The following is a 13392-nucleotide window of genomic DNA, read 5'->3' as shown; positions in this document are numbered from 1 at the left end:
GGCCTGTGTCCCCGTCACCTAGTGACTTTTAGCCTACTTATCCTACTCTGTCTTAGCCTATTTATTTTATTATTTCTTTTAAGATGGCTGCCTTTCTTTAGAGTTGGAGCAATGTTTTGATTTGCGTTATCAGTGCCACTCTGAAGGCTTCACTATAAGCGTCAAGACCAAGTGATGGACCTAGGTATTCACATCATGTCCCAATCCCACTAACGTGTGACAGAAACATAATGTACTGTTGGTGGGAATTGTTTACATAATTGCTGCCACAATGGGCCTCCTTATCTATTATTTGGGAATATACCTGCATCAGGGGTCTTACAAGACTATAGTACATCTCACACAGACAAGGTTATCAGAGGGATTCCTACCAGATGCTACTAACACCATCTATGCTGCATGTCGCTTTGAAGCAGACTCAGCCTTCGTGTCACCACAGAGTCTGATCTAGAGACATCATTCCAAGGTAACATGGGTTGGGTTGGGGAGGGGGGGGGACGACTTCTCATGGACCTGGTCCTGGTATATTAGGTTTATTACACCTAGCTCTCATTAGGTTAAAGATTAGGTTCTCCATGCTAGGGACTTTGGGTATTTTACATTTCATGTTTATTGCAAGATGGTGGAGGTCTTTTATTCACAACTATCACCTTCATCATTATGATTCTTGCATTGTTAATTATCCTAATCTTTGCAGCTCATGCTTTTTATCCGAGATTGCAGTCTTTTCAATAAACCTATTGAAAACTTTTCTGCATCTCCTCCATTGCCCGTGTGTGACTGAGACTTATTACTAATGTGAGAAAAGAGTAATCTATGTTCTACCACGACTACCCTGAGATGTCGCAATCTACAGTCCAGGCGTAAAGACTGCCAGAAATCACCTTTAACTGTCTGGGTTTTTGGAGAGGTACTGCTTGTGAGCCGGAGGCTTGGGCCAACAGTTGCGACTTTTTGTAGGAGTGACTCAGTCACCTACAAAAAAAAGTGCTGTCATCCCTAAGCCAGCAGTCTCGTCTAGGAGCTAGAGTCCTACTACGACACTGTTGATTCTGCCATGATAGCCACTGTGGTAGCTGGTATGCTTACAGCAGGGGATTCTGCCCTGCATCCTACTAAGCAAAAAGGCATTGTTGCTGTTGTTGTCCCTGTCATGGTTATAGCTGTGGTTGCCACTTTGGACTCTGCTGGGATTAATACTGCTGTGGAAGGTTTGGCCACTGCAGTGGTTTAAGGAAATGGCTCCCTGTTGCAGTTACCCCCCACTTTTTGCATGATACTGACTTGACTGAGAAGTGTGCTGGGACCCTGCTAACCAGGCCCCAGCACCAGTGTTCTTTCACCTAAAATGTATCATTGTTTCCACAATTGGCACACCCCTGGCACACAGATAAGTCCCTTGTAAAAGGTACCAGTGGTACCAAGGGCCCTGTGACCAGGGAAGGTCCCTAAGGGCTGCAGCATATGTTGTGCCACCCTAAGGGACCCCTCAACTAATACATGCACACTGCCATTACAGATTGTGTGTGCTGGTGGGAAGAAAAAGGCAAAGTCGACATGGCATCCCCCTCAGGATGCCATGCACACAAAATGCTGCCTGTGGCATAGGTAAGTCACCCCTCTAGCAGGCCTTACATCCCTAAGGCAGGGTGCACTATACCACAGGTGAGGGCATAGCTGCATGAGCAATATGCCCCTACAGTGTCTAAGTCTATTCTTAGACATTGTAAGTACAGTTGTGGCCATATTAAATATATGGTCTGGGAGTTTATCAAAAATGAACTCCACAGCTCCATAATGGCTACACTGAATACTTGGAAGTTTGGTACCAAACTTCTCAGAATAATAAACCCACACTGATGCCAGTGTTGGATTTATTAAAAAAAAAATGCACACAGAGGGCATCTTAGAGATGCCCCCTGTATTTTACCTACTTGTTCCGTGCAGGACTGACTGGTCTGTGCCAGCCTGCTGCTGAGAGACGAGTTTCTGACCCCATGTGGTGAGGGCCTTTGTGCTCTCTGAGGACAGAAACAAAAGCCTGCTCTGGGTGGAGGTGCTTCACACCTCCCCCCTGTAGGAACTGTAACACCTAGCACTGAGCCTCAAAGTTTCAGGCTTCGTGTTACAATACCCCAGGGCACTCCAGCTAGTGGAGATGCCCGCCCCCCCCTGGACACAGCCCCCACTTTTGGCGGCAAGTCCAGGGGAGATAATGAGAAAAACAAGGAGGAGTCACCCACCAGTCAGGACAGCCCCTAAGGTGTCCTGAGCTGAGGTGACCCCTGCCTTTAGAAAGCCTCCATCTTGATTTTGGTGGATTCCCCCAATAGGAATAGGGATGTGCCCCCTCCCCTAAGGGAGGAGGCACAAAGAGGGTATAGCCCCCCTCAAGGACAGTAGCCATTGGCTACTGCCCTCCCAGACCTAAACACACCCCTAAATTCAGTATTTAGGGGCTCCCCAGAACCTAGGAAACTAGATTCCTGCAACCTGAAGACGAAGGAGGACTGCTGACCTGAAGCCCTGCAGAGAAGACGGAGACACCAACTGCTTTGGCCCCGGCCCTACCGGCCTGTCTCCCCACTTCAAGAAAAACTGCAACAGCGACCTCTGAAGCCTCAGAGGACTACCCTGCATCTAAAAGGACCAAGAACTCCCGAGGACAGCGGCCCTGTTCCATAAAGACTGAAACTTGCAACAAAGAAACAAATTTTAAAAGACCACACGTTTCCCGCCGGAAGCGTGAGACTTTCCACTCTGCACCCGACGCCCCCGGCCCGACCTGCGGAAAACCAACACTACAGGGAGGACTCCCTGGCGACTGCGAGCCCGTGAGTAGCCAGAGTTGACCCTCCTGAGCCCCCACAGTGACGCCTGCAGAAGGAATCCAGAGGCTCCCCCTTGGCCGCGACTGCCTGCTTCAAAGAACCCGACGACTGGTAAACCCACTACACCCGCAGCCCCCAGGACCTGAAGGATCCGACCTCCAGTGCAGGAGCAACCCCCAGGTGGCCCTCTTCCTAAGCCCAGGTGGTGGCTACCCCGATGAGCTCGCCCCCACCCCCCCACCTCCCCCCCGTTGCCTGCATCGCTGAAGAGACCCCCGGGTCTCCCACTGAAACCTATTGCGAACCAGACGCCTGTTTGCACACTGCACCCGGCCGCCCCTATGCCGCTGAGGGTGTACTTTCTGTGCTGACTTGTGTCCCCCCCCGGTGCCCTACAAAACCGCCCTGGTCTGCCCCCCAAAGTCACGGGTACCTACCTGCTGGCAGACTAGAACCAGGGCACCCCTATCTCCATTGGAGCCTATGCGTTTTGGGCACCACTTTGACCTCTGCACCTGACCGGCCCTGAGCTGCTGGTGTGGTAACTTTGCGGTTACCCTGAACCCCCAATGGTGGGCTACTTTGGACCCAACTTTGAACCCTGTAAGTGCTTTACTTACCTGCAAAAATAACCAATACTTACCTCCCCCCGGAACTGTTGAATTTTGCAGTGTCCAATTTTAAAATAGCTTATTGCCATTTTTGCCAAAACTGTACATGCTATTGTGATGATTCAAAGTTCCTAAAATACCTTAGTGAAATACCTTTCATTTAAAGCAAACCTATGGTTCTTAAAATAAACTAAGAAAATATATTTTTCTATACAAAAACCTATTGGCCTGGAATTGTCTTTGAGTGCGTGTTCCTCATTTATTGCCTGTATGCACAACAAATACTTAACACTGCCCTCTGATAAGCCTACTGCTCGACCACACTACCACAAAATAGAGCATTAGAATTATCTCTTTTTGCCACTATCTTACCTCTAAGGGGAACCCTTGGACTCTGTACATGCTATTTCTTACTTTGAAATAGTACATACAGAGCCAACTTACTACAAGTGGTCTCTGCTGTGAATACAGCGGTTTGCTGCTCTGGTGCCTGCCATTGGGGCTGCAGCTGCCCTACAGCAGTGACAGCTGTTGTCATTACTGTGGTCACAGCTGTGGGATGTTGAAGTTATTCCTGTCACTGTGCAGTTGTATTAGAACATACCATCATTGCTGTGCTTGCAGGTATGGTGCCTACTGTTGCTATAATTGTGGCTGCTACTGCATCTGTTACGACATCTATTGTCTAGATCCTATGTTGCTGTTGTGGTAGAAATGTGTTCGCTGTTGCTGCCATAGTGACAGCTGGAGGTAATGAACCTTTTTGTGGTTATAACTAATGTTGCAGCTACATCCCTGCCATGATGTCAAGGTTCTCGCCTCTGCTGTGCTGGTGGCTGTTGTGGTCCGTGCAGGGGTGAAAGCGGTTGTTACTGCAGATGTCCCTGTTCTGGTGGCAGCTGCAGTCTATGGCTACAGGTGTTTGCTTCTTTTATCCCTGTCATGGTGACAGATGTGGTTGAAGATGGCACTGCTACGGTCCTTGATGTGCTTGCAAAATATTTAACTGAGAAAATTAGCGGGAGCTCCCTCTGCATTAGAGGCTAACACAGAACAGTGGGCTGTGATTTGTTGCAGAGGTACAGATACAGAAACCAATCTATGACGTGGAATGGACATGTAAATGGTTTTATCTCACTAACGCACTCCCAGCATACATGCAATCGGTGAAAGTTTGCACCGATGCCAAGGAGAGCACATTTTTGTATAACTGGTAACATTGTCCTTTCTGAGCTTGGCGCACAGTGTTAATGTGGTGCATAGAGGGTGAAATCTCGACAATGCCCCCTTTTTTTAAATTCAGGCCCATGACTGCAAATTCCAGTTAACGATTTAGACACAAAACCACATTCTTGAAAGGTGGGTGCTCGATGTTTGATCCATACTCGCCAATGCCACCGACTAAGGTAGCATGCCACCCCTTTCGTGGCTGCCCTGTGGCTACCGATTTAGCACTGTCTTCCTGCGGCTTTTAGAGGCTGGGAAAGTCGCAGTAAATAGCCACCCACGTGAAGGACAGTGGCATAAAATGAAAGCAATTTCTTTGGACACTGAAGAAGATTGTCTGGGACTGAAAGCAGCTCTTACAGCAAACAAGTAGTTGCTACAATATGTGTATCAGTCAATGTGTCTGACCAGTGAGAACTCTGTGACTGATACAGGCCGATACGCTTACTGCTGTGTATAAGTCCCGAGGGCATCCTGCAGCAGGCAAGGAAATCTTTACTATGACATAAGCGGGCGCATTGTTCTCTCTGCACAACAGCCGAGGGAGCCGTTCTGTTTCTACTTGGAAAACACCATGAAGATCATGCAAATCCGATATATTTATCCTCAGATCACACTGCTAGAATTCCGTAAATAAAAAGCGTTTCAACTGTAAAGGCATGACGTGCTGTAGATTTCCTAAATCACTTTCTTTATCCCTTGTGTCCAGCATTCGGCAATCTTGCAACATTCCACGGACAAATACTTGGTTTCTGTGCCACAGAAAACACGTCTCCGAGCCCTCTCTTGCTGCTGCACTTTGCACTCCACTCCACCTACATCGAAGAAATTCATAATCACCATGCGCCCCTGGAACATTCCGAGTGGTCATTGAAAGGCTTTTCGGCCTGCGAAACAATTTATAAAATCCTAGTTCTCCTATAGTGTAACCTCTACAGTACCCGAATGTTTAACCCCCCTCTCCAATAATGAAAGAAGGGGTGAGGAAGGTTTTACCGTTTCTGAAAGTGTCTGTTTACCAAAAGACCAGGGTGCATTTGATCGATCCTTTTATTTATCGTTTTGAAAACGGTGCGGCGGAGAAACTTTTTGGTGTATTTTAGCGTGTGGTGTATTGCAGCATATTCAATTCGAAACGTACCAGTAATGCTGCCTCTTGGAAACGTAGACACTATCAAAATCGCCTACATTTTAATTTCAAACCACCCTAGGGTCCTCCTGCCCGTTCACGGCTGTGCAGGTCGGGGCCAGGCTTGTACCCGTCGGGATCAAGACCATACCTACGATCTCACGCGCCTCACGCAACCTGGCGTAAATTTCTGTGACGTCGCTACCGGGCAAAAGGTCGTATGATTTCACTTCCTGTAACGTCACCGATTTGCTAATTTCTATTTTTCAGATATGAAAAATCCTACCCGTTTTTGGCCGCCGAATATTGGCAAATGCGCTGAAACCGAATGAAAATTATTTATTACATTACAGTCAACAATGCCTTGCATTTTTTTTTTTAAAAGTGCGGAGGTAAATCCGAGAGTTCTTGTTTGCAGTTTTAAACCCCACTGTCCAAAAATGGAATGAGGATTGTGTGTAACGCGAGGTAAAAGGAGCACGTGCCACGCTATTCCTGGAGTACGGCGGACTATATAGTGTTTGCCTGATCTAGCGCCGAGCGGAGGAGAAAACAAAGCGATGCTCGGTAAAAAAAAAAAAAAAAGAATAAAAAGGGTTCATTCACCCTCAATCAAGAAAACAGTCAGCTGGAGAGCACTCGACCCTGTCCCTCACCAATCACTCCGCCGTAGCAGTGAGCCCAACGCAATCAATTAAAAGCCCGCGCTTTCTGTCAGGCAGCCACACTTGGCTGCACATCTGAGCCGAGACGTTTCTGCTTCCTGTTCATCAATTCTTCGCCCTGCTGCACTGATATTTGAGGGATAAGTACATTTATCTCGGAGGGTTTTTCAGGACTCTGTCTGCACGTGCCCTGTTACTGTATTCATTACCTACAAGGAGAAGCGCACAGCAGCCGCATGGTCGGCACAAGTGCCGAGCTCCTTGGGAACGTCTTTAGGCTTTCCTGTGTATTGATAGTGACCTCGCAGCCCACAGCGAGCAAAAATGGGAGTAAAATGCACACAACTTACCCGCAAAGTGCTTTCCCTTGGTGAACTGCTGCCCAGAAACCATCCAGAAGCAACATCTGGAAACAATACATATAATGAAACAACACCATATATCGGTGTGCAAAAATTGTTTTGCACAAGTGTTCCCCTCAGTGTGTGCAAGATATTTTGTTTGCTCTTTTGTTGTTTGCACAACTGCAGCTGCATTTCTGTGATATGTACGCCTTATCAGTTTGCGGTGTACATTTTGGCCCCTGCCCTCTGATGACAAGCGCACATGTGCAATGCACTTTTTTCAACAGGCAACATACGTTTTTTAAACTCTTCCTAACTGAGAATGTAGCAAAAAACATGATGTACCAATTTAAAGCACTGTTTTTCAAACAGGTAAAATTACAAAGTGACATTGTTCCAATGTGTTCAGGCACATTTTACAGAACGACAACATACCAGATAAGTGCCTTGCATATTAATTTGCTATTTATTAGATACCTTTCTAAAGCTCACTGCTTGCCCAAAATTGCGTATTGGTCCTGGGGAATAATGGCAGGAAAATCAAGGAAGAACTAAGAGGCAGAAAATAGGATTTTGAACTTTTTTTCGGAACAAGAGATGATTGTGAGTGGAAAGCAGGAGGGGTACAGAGTATTCCAGTATTTGGAATAACCCCCTTCCCCAACATCAGTGCAGGCGCCCAGTGGGGACCATCCCCCAATATGAAGACCTCTGCTAACCTACAATTAATTAGGGGATGTCAGTCCATCAGATAAGAATTAAAATAAGCAAGTGATGCAAAATAATCTCTATCTAAAACAGCTTTTTTTGTAGATTGGACTGGGAATCAGGGATATTTTAAGGATTTTTGGGGTCCTGGCTCAAGTGTATTTTGGTAGCCCCTATTTGAAACAGCTTTAAATTTATGATGCAATTTCAGCTCTTTCATGCCTTCTCTGCCCAGGTTACAGACAGTGCACAAACACGTTCGTCCAAACTCTAAATGTGTTTACATCTAATACTCCGGGATAGTAACATTTTTCAAATTTATACAACAGCATCAGCTCACTAATATTACTGCAAATAATCTCTGTGACATCCTCCCATGTCTCATATGTGAGGTCCGGTTTTAATCTAAAGTACATTTTTCAATGGCTGTTGCACGAAACAAACGCATTTCTCTGCAAAATGTCTGTGACAGATCCTGGCACCACCCAAATTACAAATAAATTACAGGAAATGGTGTTTAAAACAATCTGTTTAAGAATTATTCAAGGTCATCAGGGCAAGACTCTGCAGAACAGAGCTGGCTCTATCAGGGGGCCTCCTTAAAGACTCCGGCCATGGGCCAGAGCCCACGTTGCCCATGCCTTAAAATGTCTCTGCTGGGAATTGTTATGACTGGACTGGGGCATGCATGCCTAGCTGATTGGACTGTGCCACATCATGGCTGGTTGAAAGGACAGGATATTCCAGGGTTAGACATGCTATGGCTGGTGAGGCTGGGGCACGCCTTGGGAGATGGAATCAATGTACTGTATTGCTACAGTGCATATCATGTGTGAATAAACTTGAGTAGATCATTCTTGGTGGACCAGGGCCTGCTGGAAGGGTAAAGTCCATCACGGCTTGCATAACTGACACTTCATGGCTGATACCAATGGCACACTTCATGGTGAATGGAATTAGTATTCATAGCTAATGGGACTAGGATAGGCTATGGTGACTGGTGTGGGTGCTCCAAGGCACGTTTGATGGGTTTGTTTGCTTCATGGCATGGCTGACCGGAGCACAGTGTGATGAATTATTATAGGGAGCTCCATGGCTGAGCAGATCATGTATACGGGTACTGCATGGCTGTCAGGACTTGGAAGGCACAGAGGCACTCTATTGTATGGCTGGTAGCAGCATGGTGCTCCATGGCACTGCCAAGAGGAGCATGGCGTCCCATAGCATGGCAAATAAGTACCAGGGAGCTCTACTGAATAGCGAATGGATACCAGTGAACTCCCTTGCGGGTTGAGTGGGGATAAAAAAAGGGTCACACCATATGTGACAGCACTGTGACAAGTTGTGCTTGGTGGGACATAGTCCACAGCATGGCAGCCAAACACAGATAGGTAGGTGAGTGGAGCTTGCATGGGAACTAAAAAGTATACATCTGTGGGTAATGGTGTGGACGTCAGAGTACAAGTACAGAAGAGTGTGTGGTATCGATACAGCATACACGGTACAGGTATCAAGGGTCAAGATTGAGGAGGACTGCACAGTACAAAAAACAGTGTTCAGGATTTCTGAAGCAGACTGTCAGATTGCAGACTTCATGGGTTGAGGACTAATGATGGATAGTGTAGAGTGAATGTATTGAGTCATATACAGCACTGGTGCTGACTTCAGAGCTAAGGTGTGGAGTAATGACCCACATTTCAGTAAGGAGTGGAGGCTACGGAGATCTGATGCACACTTCAATGTGAAGATACAGGTGTACATAGAGTACTGGTGCACATTACCAAGGGAAGGTATGGAGGTGTGTAGAACACTGATGAACACTTCAAAGCGAAGGTATGGGTGGAGGTGTGTAGAGTACCAGAGCACATTTCTTAGTAAAGGTATAGTGGGGTGTGGAGTACTGACATACATATATATCACAGCAAAGAGATGGAGGGCTTCAAAGTACTGCTACAAACTTCAGAATTAAGGCATCGAGGTGTGGGATGTACTGACATATACTTCAGAATGGAGGTGTACGAAATACCGATGCACACTACAAAGTGAAGGCGTGAAGGGATGAGGAGTACTGATGTGCAAAGCTATGAGGCTTCAATGCACGTTAGGGAGGGAAGTCACTTTTGTTCAAGGTCTCCCTGATCACCCTTCCATATGCATCTTTTTAAATCAACCACTAATACACAGGCTTCTTCTAGAGGGGAACAAAGGTGATCCAGAAAGATCAGAGAATTCACATTCGATACAATGACTGTATCGGACCTCATTTACATAGTTGTTGGTTATCCTTAAATTCTGGCTCTCTCGGCCTTAGGATTGAAACAATTAATTCAATACTTACTAGGTCCAATTTCTGAAATGTCTACAATATGTTTACAGCTTTAACGTTTCCCCTCTATTTCTTGTTTTCCCTATGTTATCATGAAATAAACACGGCTACAAATCCCAAAATGTGAAGAAAACTACCTGCCATGGGCGAGCTACTACCGCATGAACTTAGAAACCTGAAAGCTTTGTTACATAAATGCTATTATGGAACTGTGAGGCGGCCTTGGTCTGCAAATGTTAGCCCTGCATGCAATAAAAATACAATAAAAAAGAACTGTTCATGTACGGACCAGTAGGTCATATGTTCTGTCCAATCTCAAAACCCCAAGTTCACCTTCAGGAAAGTGTAGGTCATTTACTACCATGATATGATACGGTCCTTTTCCAGTGCATGTGGAAATGCTTGTTTATTGTGAATGACACGTATGTGCATGTCACAGCAAACTACTTTTCAGCAAACTCCTTTTCTTAACACTGTATTTGAATTCAAGAGTAATGACCCTCAAAATAGGAATTCACCCTCAAAGAAAAGTTGTTTGCCTTTTAAAACTGCAAAACGGGCCTGATGTCCTACCACGCAGGGATCATTGGTACAATGAGACCTTGTAAGGGCACTGATTAATGTATGTGGTGCTTACGAAACCGGTGTTCTTAATGTGGGTATTCTCCCGCTGGAATATGGCGCCTGACCACCACTGGCCTGTGGCCCAGTGCCATAGTCTGTTAGAACATGTCCTTCAAGTCTGACCCAGATGCAACCTCAGCTCTCATTCTTCACTTATCCCTTAATTGCAGCGTGAAGCTGCCAAGGCCTAAAGTTGGTGCAAAAAGGCAGTCTCAAACACTGGTCAATCAGTATTTGGTGGGGTGCCCACTTCAAGCTCACCAAACCCATTCCTTCGCAGTCCAGCCCTCAGTGTTTTTTTTCCAGCTACCACTGATGTTCAAGGTCACTGCAGTGTGTGGGATCTGAGGCCATAATTCACATACTGCGGAGTAGGGTGGGGAGAATTAAACGTGGAGGGAAAGCAGACGTCACATGCAGCCCCCCAGCCGCCTACTGCGACTCCTGCTGCAGCGCACGTCCCTACTGCAGTGCAATCCACGTAAAGCCCACGCCCCCGAGAGCCTCCACCACTTTGTGTTCGCATCATGTGCGCGCATCTGCAGTTTATGACTCCGACGCCTTCCTCGGTACAACGCGGCTGGGATGTCTTCCGCCTCCCTTGCCCGGCACAGAGGCGGTTAAAAATGCAGGCGCACTGCAGCAATGCGCTAGAGTGATAAGGGGGGGCTGGCGTTTACTCCCCCTCCGCGTTACCGGCAGTAAAGCCCGGCCCGCGCCTGACCTTCAGCATCTCCTCGTGGATCCCGTGGTGGCTGTAGGAGCAGAAGTAGGCGCCGTCCTCGTCGTCACGCAGGGCCGCCACCGCAGAGGACGAGCTGCTCCCGACATCAGCCTTCATCACAAAGTCCTGCGCAAAGTGTCTGCAATCAATTTGAAACATACCCTTGAGACAAACTTAGTGAACTATGAAAAGAGAATAAAGGAGGCAAACAAAGGGGGGGTTGGGGGGTGCAGACAGAGGCTTGACTGCAGCAAAAGCAAACTCCAGCAAAGCAGGCCGAGGCGCCCTCTGCCGGCGCAAGGCACGACACAACGCATGCCAGGCCATGCACTTCATTCTTACAATGCCGTGCGTTGCAAGCATAACAAAACGACACCGTAGGCTCGTGGCCCACTTTTATAGTGCTCGATAGGGTTAATACATTTTTCAAAGCGCTCCAATATGAATATTCTCAAACAAGGGAATGTAAGCACTTGTCCAACATCAGAATTCGTTTGAGGGGTGGAGGGTATAAATCCCGCTCAGGTTTTGCGTTTTTACACCCAGCCGTTTAGCCAGTAACACTTGTCACTCTTAAAGGCCTTATCACTGTCCTAACACGTCCACAGTAAGGAATGCATGAGCAGCGGGGTGCCCAAGAGGCAGGGAGAAGAAAGAGCAGGGTCAAAGAATCGGTAGGGTTGGGGGAGCGTAGGAGAAAGTCTGACCGGAGCTAATGTGGGTGATCAGTGCAGGGTCCGGGAGAGAGCAGGTCAAGGCCTGAGCAGCACATGGCAAGGAGTTGAGCTACACAGGGGTCAAAGTGGGAATATTGTGGACATCTCTAAAGTCTCTGCCCCAGTATAATGTTGTCATTATTGCAATATTGTCTGCATCCATGACATGATAAAGTGGACGCTTGGTATCATGATATCCCTAGCACAATAGTGGGAATCACTGTCATGTTGTAGTAATCATTGCCATGTAGTGGGCAGCTTCTAATGTATACTGCCCACACCTCATATAATGAGGCTCGGGCATTTGTTGGCATCCTTGGCAAGAAGGTGCCCACGCCTAATATAACCCTGGCATAATAGACGTAATTCTTTACATATTGCGTTCAGCCATGATATGATGATGCCCAAAACTGGTATAATGCTGGCACTGGTATAATGAAGGTAATTATTGGCACGATTTGTGTATCCATTGTATGAGATAGTGATACATGACTATGCTATGCAGAGTCTGACCATGTGTGGTATACGTGAATACTTCATGAAAATGGCAAATCGATGTTTAGACACAAAACGTGTGTTTACTAAAATGAAATGCTAGTATTTCAGGACAAACATGCGGCCTTATTTAAGGTTTGACAGGGCCCTCTGTCAAAATACTTGAATGTCCGGTCCGCTGTACCTAGTGTTTTTGCTATAATGCACTTGTTATATTGTACACAGGACATCCACCACATTTTTAATGTAAGGTTTTATCTTGGGAAGGAAACTCTTTTGTGTTGGGAAATGTAAACTTCTAAAATGTAAATGGTTTACACAATAGCAAAATGAATGTATTTTAATGCACTGAAAAGCGTATTTTGATGATTAAATGAATGTGCTTCAGAATAAATATTTTAAGATATTAGGGTGTTAAACACTACTGCGAAGATTGGCCTCTAATGTTTGTGTAACCTGTACCCTGCTGTGGTAAAGAATGATAGGGCCCACTAAGAGCCCCCATCTCAAAAGGGAGGCACTAAGCGGGCCTTATCTTGCTTTATCATACTGCCGGAACATCTAGGTCTCCATAACTTGGCCTATAACGTCAGCCTGATCTGATAGAAGATGTATTTGAGGAAGAGGAGAGCCTCACCATTGGAGGTGGGACTCCCTGCTCATACTATAGTTGTTGACCCACTTGACCAGGTCCCACTTCAGTGCCTCTACTCTAGGTTAAAAACCCTGGAGTGGCTTTTGCTAATGATCTCTCCTTTGTTAGCCAGATCCATAAGGTCGGGTCATTCTGCTATCTTCTACTCCTGCACAAAATCTTGCTGTAAAGCCCTGAGCAGTGGACTGCATAAGTGTTTGAAGCACGCATTCTACTGCTCCTCAGTCACGCCACTGCTCTGCATTTAGGGCTCCAAGAGACCAGATTCAAAAGCAGCAACGAGGTGGTGGCTGGATTGTGGCCTCGGCAAATCTCTCATGTGTCAGAAACGGTGTGC

The 13392-nt window shown here is 46.6% G+C and overlaps 1 protein-coding gene across 2 annotated transcripts in view; it reads right to left on the bottom strand.

Moving 5' to 3' along the window:
• PRMT3 (protein arginine methyltransferase 3) overlaps window positions 1-13392 on the bottom strand; it is a 739945-nt gene that overhangs the window by 640702 nt on the left and 85851 nt on the right. For both annotated transcript variants that reach the window (XM_069221933.1, XM_069221934.1), the window contains exon 7: window positions 11190-11328. In XM_069221933.1, the coding sequence (XP_069078034.1) occupies window positions 11190-11328 (139 nt within the window). The remainder of the gene's footprint in view (window positions 1-11189; window positions 11329-13392) is intronic.

The sequence above is a fragment of the Pleurodeles waltl genome, chromosome 3_1 (assembly GCF_031143425.1).
Source record: "Pleurodeles waltl isolate 20211129_DDA chromosome 3_1, aPleWal1.hap1.20221129, whole genome shotgun sequence".
NCBI classification, from domain to species: Eukaryota; Metazoa; Chordata; class Amphibia; order Caudata; family Salamandridae; genus Pleurodeles; species Pleurodeles waltl.
This window is presented reverse-complemented; position numbering and strand designations above follow the sequence as displayed.